Source organism: Sapajus apella, unplaced genomic scaffold, assembly GCF_009761245.1.
Source record: "Sapajus apella isolate SASKATOON/1434 unplaced genomic scaffold, GSC_monkey_1.0 scaffold21, whole genome shotgun sequence".
In the NCBI taxonomy this organism is placed as follows: domain Eukaryota; kingdom Metazoa; phylum Chordata; class Mammalia; order Primates; family Cebidae; genus Sapajus; species Sapajus apella.
Genome location: NW_022436961.1, coordinates 20610875 through 20627596, shown reverse-complemented (window position 1 = coordinate 20627596; position 16722 = coordinate 20610875). Strand labels below are relative to the sequence as shown.

The window sequence follows — 16722 nt, the reverse complement described above, 5'->3', positions numbered from 1 at the left end:
TTTTTATACTATAAATATATTTTAAAACTTTACAAAATAATTAGGCCAGGCGTGGTGTCTCACACCTGTATTCTCAGCACTTTGGGAGCCTAAGGTGGGCGGATCAACAGAGGTCTGGAGTTCCAGACCAGCCTGACCAACATGGTGAAACCTCGTCTCTACTAAAAATACAAAAAAGTTAACTGTATGTAATAGTGGCGAGCGCCTGTAATTGCAGCTACTCGGAAGACTGAGACAGGGGAATCACCCGAACCCGGGAGGCAGAGGTTGCAGTAAGCAGAGATCACACCAATGCGCTCCAGCCAGGGCAACGAGAGAGACACAGTCTCAAAAAAAAAAAAATTAATACCCATAGAGGTATGTCCAGTGAACTGAAATGATTCATTTAAACACTTTGCAACTACTGTTTTCTACATATACTGAGATAATTTGTAATACTGAATAATACAGACATGCAATAGAAGTGATGCGATATTTAAAAATACTAAAAGCAATTGTTTTGAAACACAAATTGGAAGGAAAAATTAAGATATTTAAGTCAAAATTATTAAATATCATTTTTATCTTAAAAGCAAATGTTAGCTGTACTTCCTAACAATAGAATAATAAAGTAATAGTAAAGTAAGATAAATGTATTAAGAATATATCTGGGCCGAGGCAGGCGGATCATGAGTCAGTAGCTCGAGACCAGGCTGGCCAACATAGTGAAACCCCATCTCTACTAAAAATACAAAAATTAGCCAGGCATGATGGCACGCGCCTGTCCCAGCTACACAGGAGGCCAAGGCAGGAAAATACTTGAACCCAGGAGGTAGAGGCTGTGGAGCCAAGATTGCACCAATGCACTCCAGCCTGGGCAACAGAGCAAGATTCTTTCTCAAAAATAAAAATAAAAAAAAAGAATGTATCTGGAGAAAGAATGTTTTACATTCTATTTTCATATTACAATAAATTCCCCCTAAAATGCAGACCTTATTCCAAAGACCTATTTATAGGCTAATGACTTTGAACACTGCTGAAAAAAGTGTCTAAAAAAACTGTAGACTAGGCCAGGCGCCGTGGCTCACGCCTGTAATCCCAGCACTTTGGGAGGCCAAGGTGGGCAGATCACGAGGTCAAGAGATCGAGACCATACTGGCCAACACGGTGAAACCCTGTATCTACTAAAAATATACAAAAATTAGCTAGGCGTGGTGGCACATGCCTGTAGTTCCGGCTACCCGGGAGGCTGAGGCAGGAGAATTGCTTGAACCCGGGAGGCAGGGGTTGCTGTGAGCCGAGATCGTGCCACTGCACTCCAGCAAAAGAAAAAAACTATAGACTATAATTAGTTTGAGAAAAATAGATAATTTTTTTCAATATTTTTAAAAAGACAATTTACTAGTCTCATCTATTAAGTTGGTAAAATAAACAATTTCATCCAGTTATACACTTTGACACTTTGATTGCCATAAGGGGTACAATACTTTATAACTCAAAAATGATAACAAATGTGTTTAAAAGGCACAATATTAGTATGTCTTTAAAAAGTAAAACTATTAGTATGAAGCTAAAGAAATAATTGCATATGGATCAAGTATTAACATATTAACATTCATAACACTTCCCCAAAATAGGAAATATTTTCCTTGTAAGAGGTAATGGCATGTTATTTCTCTCTTCTTCATGTCAACCTCTTTAACCACCTCAATGTCACCATTAAAAATACAGGATCTTGGCTGGGCATGGTGGCTCACGCCTGTAATCCCAACACTTTGAGAGGCCAAGGCGGGCAGATCACAAGGTCAAGAGATCGAGACCATCTTGGCGGACATGCTGAAACCCTGTCCCTACTAAAAATACAAAAAAAATAAGCTGGGCATTGTGGTGTACACCTGTAGTCCCAGCTACTCGGGAGGCTGAGAAAGGAGAGCCGGTTTAACCCAGGAGGCGGAGGTTGTAGTGAGCCGATATCACACCACCGCACTCCAGCCTGGGCAACAGAGGGTGACTCTGTCTCAAAGGAAAAAAAAAAAAAAACAGGATCTCAGGCTTCTAAGTTTTATTCTGTAAACACACTAATATAAACTATTATTTAGAAGTACAGGAAGACTTCCAGTAACAAAAAGACTAAGGATGTAGAGAATACCAATTCAAGCAAGATTTCTGTGACAGAAGCAATAGAACTTGGCGACTACAGTAGTTCCCCTTATCTGCAGTTTTGTATTACAGGATTATAGTTACCCGTAGTCAACCATGGTCAGAAAACAGGTGAGTACAGTACAGTACGATATTTTGAGAGATAGAGACCACATTCTTGTAACTTTTATTACAGTATATTGTTATGACTGCTCTAACTTATTAGTTATTACTGTTAATCTTACTGTGCCTAATTTATGAATTAAACTTTATCACAGTTATGTACATACAGGAAAAAAACATACACATTGAGTTTGGTACTATCCACAGTTTCAAGTATGCACTGGGGGTCTCAGGAAGGCATCGCACACAGAAAAGGGGGGACCACTCTATTATGATGTGGGCAACAAGGAAGTGAAGGAGTTAAAGGATAAACTCTAGGTTGCTAGGAACTGGGTATGTGACACAGTCAAACTGATTAGAAAAGAAACAAGTTTTCTTTGTTGAGAGAGGATGATGATGAGTTCAAGTTTTAGAAATGCTGAATTTGAAATGCCTACACAACACCCAATTAAATTGTCTAGTTGACAAATAGTCATCTCTCTCTCAAGAGAGAAATGTGGGCTGGAGAGTCATCCATTCAAAAAGTGGGACAGAGGACTCAGGGAGAAGATAAAGCGTAAGAGAAGGCCAGATTTTAAATACGCTGATATTAAATCAACAGAGGAAATAGACACAGTAATACACTAATAAGGTACAGAAACATAGTAGGGAAACCAGGAGAGCCTGCCAAAAAGAGAAAGTATATCAAGGAGAATGTGATAAGAAACCAGTTACATTTCCAGATAAGAGAAGTACTGAGAAGTATTCTCTCGGATTTAGCAACAAAGTTACTGTTGACATTAGTGAGAAATTTCAGAGGGGTGGTGAGGGTCAATTCCATAACTGGAATGTATTATTGGAAGGGGGAAAAATGAAGTAAATCATTAGCTAATACTTTTAAGGAATCAGCCGACGATGAGACGCAAGCAGAGACTGCCATACAGAAAGTTTTATTAAAGTAGAAGTATCTTGAGTATATTTCAAATTTGTTGGTAAAGAGGGAGATACTAAAAATGCAGAAGAGAAAAGAGATAAGCAAATAGCATGTGGATCTGAGAAGGTGGGGGCCATTGGGATTCAGAGCAAAAGACAAATGATTAGTGTTAGACAGGAAGAGGAACACCTCTTTTATTAAAAAAATAAGGAAGCATGGAGCTGGATGGAGGCTCGTTAGCAGATGTGGTGGTAGGAAACCGAAGGCGTTCGTAAGTGTTGTGAAGTTGGAAGGACTGCACTTTAAATGTGAGGGTGAGATGGCAGTGTCTGTGAGATCTCAGAGAAGTAGGGAAAGGAATTTTTTTCCAGCAGTGCTCATAAGCCTCAATATAAACACTCCACTGTACCCATCCAAGGTTGAAATTTTGCCAGGCAAGTTTAACAGAAAGACAGTAAGACAAGAAAGTTGATGCTGTTAGGAAACCACTGGTAGAAGTGATTGATGACAGCAGTATGGGCAGCTGAATGGGATAAAAATAAAATCCTTCTACTTTAAACACACACTTCTACTCATATCATGCCTTACTAACAAGGTTGAAACTATTACTTTCAAGTTTCATTTAGCTATTTTTGACAGCCTTAGCGGGCTTATCTTTCTTACAAAGACACAAAAATGAAAATATACTATAGCAATTCAAGCTACTTTCAATGACTAATATATTTGTTTAAGAAAATCCTGTTAGGCCGGGTGCTGTGGCTCACGCCTATAATCCCAGCATTTTGGGAGGCTGAGGCGGGAGGATCACGAGGTCAGGAGTTCAAGACCAGGAGTTCAAGACCAGCCTAATCAACAAGGTGAAACCCCATCTCTACTAAAAATATAAAAATTGGCTAAGTGTGGTGGCGTTCACCTGTAATCCCAATTATTCAGGAAGGTGAGGCAGGAGAAACCCTTGAACCCAGGAGGCGGAGGTTGCAAGAGATCATACCTCTGCACTCCAGCATGGGCGACAGAGACTCCATCTCAAAAATAAAGAAAATCCTGCTGCAGGATTCTTATTATAGAGAAGTATCACATGTCTCTAAACAGAATATCACAATGCTAATTACCATGAAAATACCTATGAATACAGCTTACCCTTGAAATAAGAATATAACAGAAATATAAAATTCAAAGTAATCAAATAATCAGGCCAGGTGCAGTGGCTCATGCCTGTGATCCCAGTACTTTGGGAGGCCGAGGTGGGCAGATCACTTGATTCGCCTGGCCAACATGGCAAAACCCCATCTCTACTAAAAATGCATATATTAGCCACGCATGGTGGGACACGCCTGTAATCCCAGCTGTTTAGAAGGCTAAGGGAGGAGAATCCCTTGAACCCCAGAGGCGGGGGCTGCAGTGAGCCAAGATCACACCACTGCACTCCTGCCCGGGTGACACAGTGAGTCTCTGTCTCACCAAAAAAAAACAAAACAAAACAAAACAAAACAAAACCACCCAAAACCCCAAAGTAATCAGTAAAGAAAAAAATTTATTTTTTCTCAAATGGCATTACTCATAATCTCTGAATATATATATCCAAGATAGTCATGTACTTTTCCTGATAACTGGCATATGGTTTCACTCTCTACTTCATTCTCTGCTTTCATGACCTGAACACTTGCAATGACTTTTCTGGCACTCTGGCCTTAATTCCAATACCTGTCTCATCTCTCTTCCAATACTGAACTGATAATTTGTTCAAGATCCTGAATTTTTAAAGTTCCTCTTCTGATCTTAAGTTTTGCATTCTACTTCTCTCACTTTATTCCTGCTGAGCCTGGTTAGCCTCCCTGAATACTACCAGCCCCTTCATCATCTCTCTCTCCCTAAATCCATCAATCCCTTATTCAAACCCAAACTCGAGTAAGTCATTCCAAAAATGCCTTGCTAACTAGCATCCTTCACTTCCTCACCTACTTGCCCATTCTGTCAACTCAATTCTGGAAAAACCTTTTTTCTCTGCTACTGTTGTCAAACTATCAAAAAGTGGGAAAATAGTCAAAAAAAATGGCATTGACTGTGGTCACTATTAAGATATACTACACTCTACATATACATAAATACTTTAAAAAAGTAAGTTTACTCCATGACGTAAGGCACTTTGTTTAGCATATTGTTGTATCTCTAGTACTTTCGTCATTGCATAGCACGTTGCAGGGCATCCAAATTCATAAAAAAGAAAGCATTGCTATATATCTCCCATTGGCTTCTTAGTGGATTCTGTGGTGTCAATCTTACAGCCTTACTAGTTTCCCCAAGTCTCAAATCCACTTTCCTCCTTCAGAAACAAATGGCCAAATCTCCTATTGAAAAACCCAGATCTTCCAATGTAAGTTAACTCAATTACCCTATATTTTTATTTCTCTTATCCATCATCTTTCTCCAATGTGCTAAAAATTATTTTATAACTAATTTTATAATTATTTTTTATTTTACTGAGGCCTACCATACAGCAATCACTCTAGTATTAACAACCCTAATACATACATTCACATGTGACCTTTCCCAAGTTCCATTTTTCTTGTCCTGTATTGTTAGTCTTCCAGTTAAAAGAAAGAAATGCACTGCGAACTATAATTAAGATATACATCTACTACCTATTTCTATTTTCTCATGATAGTCTCATTTCACATCCTCAAGGGACCTATAAAAATCTGTCTGCTTTTGAAGAAAACAAGAATACATACTGATTTCTACAAAACTTTCAAAATGAACTTTCTTAAAATGTTTAGAATTAAATTCAGATAATTTCTGAGTTGTTTTAAAGAGCAATTATTTCTAAAAAGTTTTTAACCAAGTTCTAATTCTTACTTTTTAGTCATTTTTTCCAAACTGTTCTTCTCAAACCATTATTTAACTTTCCCTAGTGAACTTACATTCTACAGCGCTGACTTTATTCTGCTGCTAAACAGAGAATACCTTTACATCACTTGCACATAAGAACACACTATGTGCTAAAACTAATGTTTAAAGTAACTTTATACCAGGAAAGGGAGATTGAAGTACAAAAAATAATAAAGTAATGCTAGACAACTAAACTTTGGTCAAGACACAATAACTTCAAAAAGTAGAGTTCATGAACAGCCAATTTAAGAATGTTGTAGAAGGGAACTTGAGATTAAATGGATTTGGAAAGAGGTGCAAAGCAGTTATAGGAATTCAAACAGGCTGAAAAACATTCTGTGAAGACAAAGAAATTTCAAAGGTACTGCATAAACCATTGTAGTATTTAATAATTAGGAATGGGATGGTCTTTCCTAGCAAAGGTATAAGGGCAGGCCAAAGCGGCATGCCGAAAAGCAGAGCAAACAGGGCCGTGAACCCACAATGTTTGTTTACTCAGCAGAGAGGGTCCTCAGCCATGCACCGTTATTTTGATAGCAGTCTCCACCATAAAGTCTTTAACTCTGAATACACAAGATAATAATACAGATAATGATGTCAAATTACCTGTTTAGAAATTAGTTTTTGCAGCTCAGAAACTGCTCCTTTCCTGCTCCACACTTCAAAGCTGTTTCCTGCTTAGGATTAAAAATATGTGTCACTTAAGTAAATTACTTACACCATGAGATAGAGAACAAATACTACATTTTTGGTCTAAAATGTGTTTAGAAAGATCAACAGAAGGGAAAAAATATAATCAATATTTTTAATTCAAGTTACCTCAATGCTTATGGAAAATGTGATATACATAAATGCTTAAATCCTCCAAACTTCTAAAATGTTACCAAACAGCAAAGTGACATCTACTTCGTAATAGCATAACAAAGATGGTTAGTCCAATTATCCTTTAATAGTCTATTCCAAAGTTTACTCCTCTGACCGATAGAGCTTCCTGTTACTCAAACTATTTAACAACCTTGCATATCCGATGATTTAAAAACGTTTGCTCATTTAAAAGATAACTGCTGTACTTCATAACATAAAATAACCTTGTCAGTACATAAATACTAGGTTTACCTTCAGTTCATAAACTATATTATACTGGTGTTCGGTGGCCTTCACCAGGAAGGTGCTAGGGAAAGAAAGGAGCAGGTGCACCCGAGGCTCTGCAACACCCACTCCCGTAACCAGAGAACACCAGTAGGCGGAGTCTGGAAAGCAGTTATGGGGCGGGGGTGGTAGGGGCGCCCAGAAAGCCCGCTTCTTCCAGCGCCCAAACACGAACCGTCACCCGTAAGGCACACAATACAGACCTCAATCCGGCCAAAAAATAAAAATTAAAAAAAAATTAGACCAGGCGAGTTCCTGAGGAGTGGGCGGCAGGACGCAAAGTTGCACGCCCAGCTTCCCCGGCAGGGCCTAATCCCCAAACGCCAGTTTCTGCAAAGCAAGCAACGTCTCCCCAACCCCACTTGGCATTTAGTCTTTCCCGCTTCTAGGCCCAATTCTAACTACATCTGCAGGAAGGGAGGAAGAAGCCGCGAAAGGAGAGAGTGAGGGAGTTACTCCATTAATATTCCCAGGAACGCCTCCCCGGCCCCTCGGCTCCCAGAGCACCACAGACGGCGGAAATCCTGCAGCTCAAAGCCCAACAGCAACTCTTCAGAGTCGCGTCGCTCCTCATCAACCCTTCTGCACCCCAAACTCTAAACACCGAAAACCGCACAGAATAAAATGTGAGGAAACGGGGGGATGAGGACTATGGCCACCAAGGCCTGTTTCTCTGAGAACTCGACCCCGTGCCCCTGGCACCCAAACAGCCCCCTCTCCGCTTCCTCCGCCCGCAAGGGACATTCCCGGAGCCACCGGGACGCAGGGCGACCTCCCCGGCAGGGCCAACAGGAGGAACGAGGAGGCAAGAAGGGGGTCCTGCAGTCGCCAACGCGTCCCGAGGTGCTCACCGGGGACCCCGGCGGTCGGTCCTAGGGGAAGGGGTGGACTCTCTGCCTCAGAGGCTGGAAACTAGCGGCAAGAATCCCCGGGAGCCTAACGAAGAGGCGTGGGCCCGCGGCCAGACCCAACCGGGTCAAGCGTCCCAGAGCCGTTACTCTCCCGCCCCTGGGACGCGCCGCCCTCGGTTGCCAAGGGCTGGGGACGCGCAGGCATTACCTGTATACGAAAGCAGCCTCTCCCGTTAAGGGCGGAGCGGCGGTCAGCTCCCACGACCCGCCACCTGCAGCGGTCAGCCCTCGGAGACCGCAGCAGGGAGGCCTCCACTTTCCCTGGCTGCCTCCGGCCCAATGGCAGCGTTTTAGACCTGAGCTACTCGGCGGCAACCGACGCAGCCACCGCCATCTTAGGATCTCATTGTGGTGGGAGAAGAGGGGCGGGGGAACTGCAGAGGGGGCGACGCGCGGCGGGACGTGCGCCGTCTCCTCGGCAACGCCCGCGCGGGGGCGCGAAGTCGCCCGGGCCGCAGCCGCAGTGCGATCTACGCGCTAGACTGCAGTCATGTGACCCGCCGGAGTCCGTGTTGTCGCTTCCGGCTCCTTGAGCCGAAAACGGATTACACGAACGAATCCCCCCGCCCAGGGACTACATATCCCAGAATGCCAACTCGACCTCCCGTTCTAAACGCCCGCCCGTCACAGGAGGATGGACTACGAATCCCAGCATGCTTTGCGCTTCCAGCGCTGATCGCGGAACGTGGGGCCCTAGGCCTATGCGGAAGTGGATTGATCCCCCTCAGCCCGTGGAGAAAGATTGGAGGCGGGATGCGACTTTCCGTGGGGGTGTCAGCTCCGGCCCGTGCCGGAAAAAGGAACCAAGACCAGGATCGCTCTCTGCTCCTTCCCCACCCACATCCCGGTCATGAAGAGATGGGAACAAAAGGACCCTTATAATCTAGTCCAACTCCCTAATTTTACGTATGAGGGAGTTGATCCACGGAAATTAAACAGTTTGCCAAAAGTCATGTGTAGCTGCTGAGCAGGAGAATCACAAATGTTGATATTTAATGCCACTTTGGTTAATGTCCTGTTCCTTAAAAGAACCAGATGATATTAATCCAAACTTGATTTCAATAAATTTTCTCTGAATTCTCTTTTATTTATACTCTAATGTTAGCAGCTCTATTAAGATGAGTAAATTGGCAGTTTTCCTCTTAAAAATAAAGTTACAAGGCCTTCAATGTGACTGACTGGAGTGTTAAAACATCTGTCAATTTCAGTTGTGTGCCAGGGCATTCTAGTTTTACACAGTTTATAATTATGGGATAACTTTTTAAGCAAAATAAAGGTAAAAAGAGGTGAAGAATCGCTTTCTGGGTTTTAACAACAAAAACAAATTAATTATCAACAAAAATTTTTCCCGAAAAAGTAGATCTGCATCTCACTACACAATTAAAATAAAGCTCTTCCAACCCACTGCAATTCGCCCCCCTAGCTTCAGTTGTGACTGCAATGACCGTTTGCACTAATACTTGTTTGTCACTCTTTGTGTGTGTCTATCGCTAAGTACTGAGAGAGCAAAAATATACTCCCTGCCCTTGAAGAGCTTCTGTTTTAGTAAAGGATGGGGAAGTGGAGTGTGGTAAGTGCCGTGGGAGCTCAGAACACAGAGCAGCTAAACGCTCAGGTGTTTACTGTGAGCCAGAATACCCTACCCAAATTCCACCACTCTAACATCTTGGACAAGTTACTTGCCTTTCTGAGCCTTAATTGCCCCACCTATGAAACGAGGGGGAGAGAATAATACTGCCTAACTTGAAGCGATTTTTTAAAAAATGTCCTTAGAGTTTATTTTATGCCAGGCACAGTGTAAAGCACTTCAGCTGTTGTGATTTTCTTAATCCTCACAGCTACCCTAGAGAGGCTGGTTCTGCAGCTGATCCATTTTAGCAATGAAAGACTATATAAATCAAACTTCTAGTAGCTACAAGTGGTAGAGACTAGATTTAAACTGAGGTCTATCTGCTTCCTTAAAGGTTTTTTTTCTTAATTAAATAAAATGCACATAAAAAACACTAGTATATGTTAAGGCCCAAAATATTAGCTATCATTATTTTGTTTTATACATATGTATTATTAGTAAACATATGTAGAAGCTGTTACCATTAAAACAATTCTAATAAATTCAAAAGCATGAGATTATAGTACCTATTAGTCATTATGTTGTCTGAATTTATGAAGTCCCAGAAGGTCAGTACTATTATTTGTTAGGAGGTAGGAGGAATTTGAGAAATATTTACATTGAAAAGCGGTTCTCAAATTCAAATATGAGCATTACTGATCTTTGTAGAGAAAGAAGGAAAGAAAAAAACCAAAAGCTATAAAATTATCCCTGGCTTTCAGAAATTTAACATATAATTTTGGAAACAAGCTTTATAAAAATGAATCAATTTAGTATTAGTAATGTGTCACTATGGCAAACACATGATGTAGACACTGATTGCTTTAGTAATTTAGATGTTAAAAATAGGGATGTTTTGTCTCAGAGATAATGACAGCTCCAGGATTTACAGGTAGGATGAAATTAGGTGCAGCAATCTGTGGAAATGTAGATAAGAAGCAGAAGAATGGCCTCTAAGAGATAAACACTGAAACCACATTTCAGTTTTCCGCATTCAGGAGAATAACCTAACCCATGTGTTAAGTATGCAGGGGGTGGCTGGGCATGGTGGCTCAAGCCTGTAATCCCAGCACTTTGGGAGGCCGAGGCAGGCAGATCACGAGGTCAGGAATTCGAGACCAGCCTGACCAACATGGTGAAACCCCATCTCCACTAAAAATACAAAATTTAACCAGGTGTCGTGGTGCACGCCTGAAATCCCAGCTACTCAGGAGGCTGAGACAGCAGAATCACTTGGAACCGGGAGGTGGAGGTTGCGGTGAGCCAAGATCACACTACTGCACTCCGTCCTAGCAGACAGAGTAAGTCTCCATCTCAAATAATAATAATAATTAATAAAATAAAAAATAAATATGTAGGGATGGAAGTTCAAATGGCAGAATGGTGTTCAAGGGAGCGGAATACAGCAAGAACACAGACCAGACATCCACAATAAGCAATTGGCAGCAAGCAGACTGGCTGGAGTAAAGAATTTACATGGGGTAAGTGATAAGGAGGTGAGAGAAGGCAAGGTTTATTACCAGGTTGGGGCCACACTATAGAAAGTCTTAACTACTTAACGAGTTTGGCTTTGTTCTTCAGGTAGTGGGAAACCATTTGAGACTTTGGAAAAGGTCAGTGCTATATTAAAATGATTATTTTAAGACTTCAGTCTAGTAGTGATGTTTTGTACAGACTAGGTAGAGAAGACAAGGAGAACAGGTGCTAACCTGTCCTGAAAAAGGCTTAGCCTAAGGTAGCAGCAGAATGAATAAAGGGATTTAATTTTTTATTAACATAAACTAAATCAGTTGTTATGATGTGAAACTACTAATTCTGTTTCTTGGTATTTGGTAGGACACTAACCAGGTGGTACTTATAAGATAATATGGCCGGGCATGGTGTCTCATGCCTGTAATCCCAGCACTTTAGGAGGCCGAGGCAGGTGGATCACGAGGTCAAGAGTTCTAGACCAGCCTGACCAACATGGTAAAACCCAGTCTCTACTAAAAATACAAAAATTATCCGAGAGTGGTGGTGAGGGCCTACAATCCCAGCTACTCAGGAAGCTTAGGCAGGAGAATTGCTTGAACCCAGGAGGCGGAGGTTGCAGTGAGCTGATGTCGCACCATTGTACTCCAGCCTGGGTAACAGAGCAAGACTCCATTTCAAAAAAATAAGCTGGTGCTTGTTTATCTATTTAATATATTCTGTATGCTCATTATCCGCGATTGTAAGCATGGCTACAACAGAAACTCAGCCTTGTGTACTTTTTAATCCTTTGAAAAACAACGTTTCTGCAATACCTAGTTTTAACCTGCAGATGGCAATAGAACTTAAAGGAAAAATCTTCAGTAACCAGTACACTCTAACTGGATGTTATTTGTTTTTATTATGTGATTTTTTGATACATCCAAAAGAATATATAACCTACCTCGAATTCTATAGTACAATAACGATAACCGGGCGCATTAGCTCACGCCTGAAATCTCAGCTACTTGGAAGGCTGAAGCTGGAAGATCACTTGAGGCCAGGAGCTCCAGACTAGCCTAAGCAACTTAAGGTGACTGTTTCTACACATACATACATACGTACGTACATACATACATACATACATACATACATAAAATGAGCCACACACTCAAGAGCCCACAGTCTAACCTCAGAAATAGAATTTAATCAAGATGTGCCCAGGCACGGTGGCTCACACTTGTAATCCCAGTACTTTGGGAGGCCGAGGCAGTTAGATCATTTGAGATCAGGAGTTTGAGACAAGCCTGGCCAACACGGTGAAACCCCGCCTCTACTAAAAATACAAAAAGTAGCCAGACATAGTGACGCAAGCCTGTAATCCCAGGGAGGGAGGCTGAGGCAGGAGAATATCACTTGAGCCCAGAAAGCAGAGGTTGCAGTGAGCTGCAGTTGTGCCATTGCACTCTAGCCTGGTGACAGAAAGAGACTCTCTCAAAAAAAAAAAAGAAAAGAAAAGGACTCAAATGTTTAAAGCCTACTCCTCGCCCCACTTTTCTTCCAACTCTTTCTTCTTTGCAGACATAAATACTATACTGAATTCAATGTTATCTTTCCTTCATTTTATTCATATAACTATGGATATACCTAAATAATATGTTTTATTTTGCTTGTTTTCAAGCTTTATATAAATGATATCATACTGAATATATGCTTACTTGACTTGATTTTTTCATTCAACATTGTGTTTCTGTGATTCATCCATTTTAATGGGTATAAAAACCAAATTTATTTATTTATTTTTTAAATTATACTTTAAGTTCTTGAATACATGTGCAGAACACGCAGGTTTGTTATATAGGTATACATGTGCCATGATGGCTTGCTGGACGCATCAACCTGTCACCTACATTAGATATTTTTCCTAATGCTGTCCCTCCCTTAGCCAACACATATGTTAAATATGCAGCGGGTGGCCAGATGTGGTGGCTCACGCCTGTAATCCCAGCACTTTGGGAGGCTGAGGCAGGCAGATCCCCCCACCTGACAGGCCCCAGTGTGCAATGTTCCCCTCCCTGAGTCCACGTGTTCTCATTGTTCAACTCCCACTTATGAGTGAGAACATGCGGTATAAACACTAAATTAATTAAGAGGAGAAAAATACAACTTGGCTTTGTGGGTAACTAAGTGGAAGAAGAGATTGGTCAGTCCAAACACAGGACTAATCGGAGGCCTCTGACCTATTTCTTACACTTTTTAGTTAAATTTTGGCACTGACAACTTCTCTACCTTTTAATCGCACCCAGAGTGTCTGAATCTTGGTACCATTGACAGTTTGGGCTGGGTAATTCTTGTGGGGGCTGTTCTGTGCATTGCAAGATGTTTAGCAACATCACTGGCCTCTACCCCCTGTATACCTAGAGCAAATCCCTGCCCCTTGTAAAAGCCAAAAATATCTCCTAACATTGATTGCCAAGCAACCTCTGGAGTTTGGGAAAGGAGATTTTTCTTCCATAACTGTTTTGCTCAAAAACTTAAAAGTTGACATACATAATCTAATCAACCAGCCATTATATAATTATATCGACTAATTCTATCATGCATAAGTAATATATCAAGGCTCTTTTTACCTTGCCCTGTTTTCCCTAGATCTAATTACCAGAACATCTCTCATTACTGCCTAGTTTGGATTCTTTATTATTAGATTTAAAAATAGCCAATTGCTGCTGTTGACATACAATATTAACTTGTATGACAGTCTGAACTGACCTTTCCTTCATAACCAATTTATGTCCTTTTCTTTCAAAATTACTCATTCAACAAATGTGACCCTTGTGATTCTGACAATTTCATCTAAATTTACATTTCATCAGTTTTCACATGGCTTTACTTCTACAGAGTTGTGATTACTACATGATTCTTCCTATATTTTTCTTGTATGTATGTTTGGGGGGTTATATGTTTTTATATCATCTTCTCTATTCACTGAAAATCTAATCAAAGCTGCAATCATGTAGTAAAGTCTTGTGTAAATTGCCTGTTTCCCAAGACATACCAAGTTGGAGAGGTTTAAATAAAGAGATATGAGTAACGATTTTTTAAAACTGCAAGGAAAATAATCTATATATTTTTCCTTGTTTCCCACCAACCCTATAGCAAAATAGTTAAACCAGAACTATATAACTAGATATATGTTGGTAATTAAGTAGAAAAATTACATAATTAGGTGAGAGAGTTCCAAAAATACGGAAATATGGACTGATATGGATTTTGTTTCCTAATTCATAGGAAAAATGTTACAAAGGCATGAAAATTAGACCTCAGTTTTTACTTTAAAAACACTGTTAGTCAAAATAAAATGATGCAAAATAAGGACTCACAATTGTTATGGTTATACAGAGTAATCTGGAGTGACTTTATAAAATATGGTCTCCGGGTGAAATAAGTCTTTATTCACAGAAATAAGGAGAGCTGCAGGTGACAACCGGATTTATAATATGCATCCATATGGACTAGCAGAGGCGTATGAGGCACAATTGGGATTGCAGTGATCCACATTAAATTCACGCCATTATATAGAAAACTGACAGCTATGTATATTATAATTTTATATTTTATCATAAAAAGGCGTCCACATTGCATTTCTCCTTCCATGAGAAAGATCCCAAAGTCAGGGGAGAACTAGAAAAACATGTGTGAACTCAGATTAACCAGGCAAGAGAGAATGCCCTCTTTTTACCAGAGGAGTACTAAATAATCTCCCAGGCTAAAACCAAGGATTTCGATGGCGGGCCGGACTATCCAAGACTCTCCCTGATTTAGATAAGGAAACAAGTATAACCCTGAGAATAGGTGAAACACACTGGTATAGAGCAGGGGTTGACAAAACTTTTTCTGTAAAGGACCAGATATTAAATATTTTCATCATTGTATGCTATACAGTCTGTTTCAGTTTCTCAACTCTGGTTGCAGAATGAAAGCAGCTATAGACCAGCATATAAACAAATGAGCATGCCTATGTTCCAATAAAACTTTATTTGTAGACACTGAAATTTAGATTTTATATAATTTTCACATGTCACAAAATTTTGATCTATTTCTGATTTTATTTCAAGTACTTAAAAATATAAAAATGGATCATGGGTCCAGTTTAGACTGTGGGCGATACGATAGTTTGCTGGCCTCTGATGTGGAGCACTAAACACTTAATTTCTTAGATACTTAATGTTAGGTAAGAGAAGAAATTAGCAATAGAAGAAAATACAATTTCATTACTTTACAGGATGGTTATTTTATGAGTACTACTTTGAACCAACAGAAAGGGAGGATATAAATCCAGTATAACGGAACGATATTTGTAGTGTGAATTAGTACCATATATTTTCTTGTATACTGGGTTTTGTTTTTCCCCAGTCAGAGTAGATGTAGGCATGCATTTCCTTTGAGAATTGTCACAGCCAGCAATACTAGAAACAACAGATGAAAAAAGATTGGCAGTGGTCAGAGCAGTTCCCGCTCCTCACAATTTGCCTGGGTGGAAAGAGGATGACTTGGTGGGAAATCAAAAGAATGGGGTGCTTTCCCTTGGATAGCTGAAAAGGAAGAGGGGGAAGATGGAGCAGCAATCTGTGAAGTCCCTGAGGCTGAGGTCCCTGTGACCAGAGCAAGAACAGACAGTTGTTGTGACATTATACAAACTTCACACCACCCCAAACCCCAGAAATCATATGCAATCCCCAGGCTGGAGAGAGATTCTAAATTCTGATATGATGCTGAAATGAGTGGAGAATTCTATTTCTCTGAGCCCCTAAAATGGAGCCTTGAAATTCAATTAGAAAACAGAGTTACAGTTATTTCACATGTAAATTGTCATAAGACACAGACCCACTTAACTTACATAGTACAAATATCAGTTACCTGAATGCTCTCAAGCCTTGAAGTTGGTGGGGAAACCGTGTTTCCATCACATCTACAGGGGAAATCTAACCTCATTTGCTGGCACCTTCCAGGATCTTTGGAAGTAATGTTTTTCTATTGTTTGCTGCTTGTACTAAATTATTGTGATTTCCCTCAAGTCTAGCCTCTTTTGACTGTTCTTTTTCTCCACTCCACATCATTCCCAAGGCAGAACACAGCCTCTTTCCCTGTTGTCAGATTTCACAGGTACGAGGCATCTCTGCACAGTAGATTCTCACTGAAGATTCAGCAATAACCAAGGAAGGCAGGGGAAGAGGAAGAAGAATTTAGGTTGCAGCAAACACCTTAAAACCGACTATTTAAAGATTTTTGCTCTTGAAAGATTCTAGCCCAGAACATCTCCTTGGCTGCCTCTTGCTCAGCTCCTTGGCATCTTGATGCATTCCTTCTTCACATCCTCCTCCCCATTCTTATCTCATTGACTCCTTCCTTTTTCATCCCTTTCCTCTTGGGTTACCTATGGCCATCTGTCATTATCTTCTGCAGCAATCATCCCACTTCTGATCTGGCGAAAGCGTCTCATAGAAAGAGAGAGAGAGAGAGAGAGAGAGAGAGAGAGAGAGTGTGTGTGTGTGTGTGTGTGT

The 16722-nt window shown here is 40.7% G+C and overlaps 1 protein-coding gene across 19 annotated transcripts in view; it reads right to left on the bottom strand.

Annotated features, from left to right (window-relative positions):
• PCM1 (pericentriolar material 1) overlaps positions 1–16638 on the bottom strand; it is a 115883-nt gene extending 99245 nt beyond the window's left edge. For 2 of the 19 annotated variants that reach the window (XM_032287982.1, XM_032287983.1), the window contains exon 1: positions 16079–16637. In XM_032287982.1, coding sequence (XP_032143873.1) covers positions 16079–16125 — 47 coding nt within the window. In that variant the 5' untranslated portion in view covers positions 16126–16637. Of the gene's footprint in view, positions 1–1874; positions 1894–5686; positions 5707–6649; positions 6721–7159; positions 7865–8251; positions 8495–16078 lie in introns of those variants that run through there. The other 17 variants (XM_032287965.1, XM_032287966.1, XM_032287967.1 and 14 more) reach the window with 12 other exon arrangements.
• Between the last annotated feature and the right edge of the window lie 84 nt (positions 16639–16722).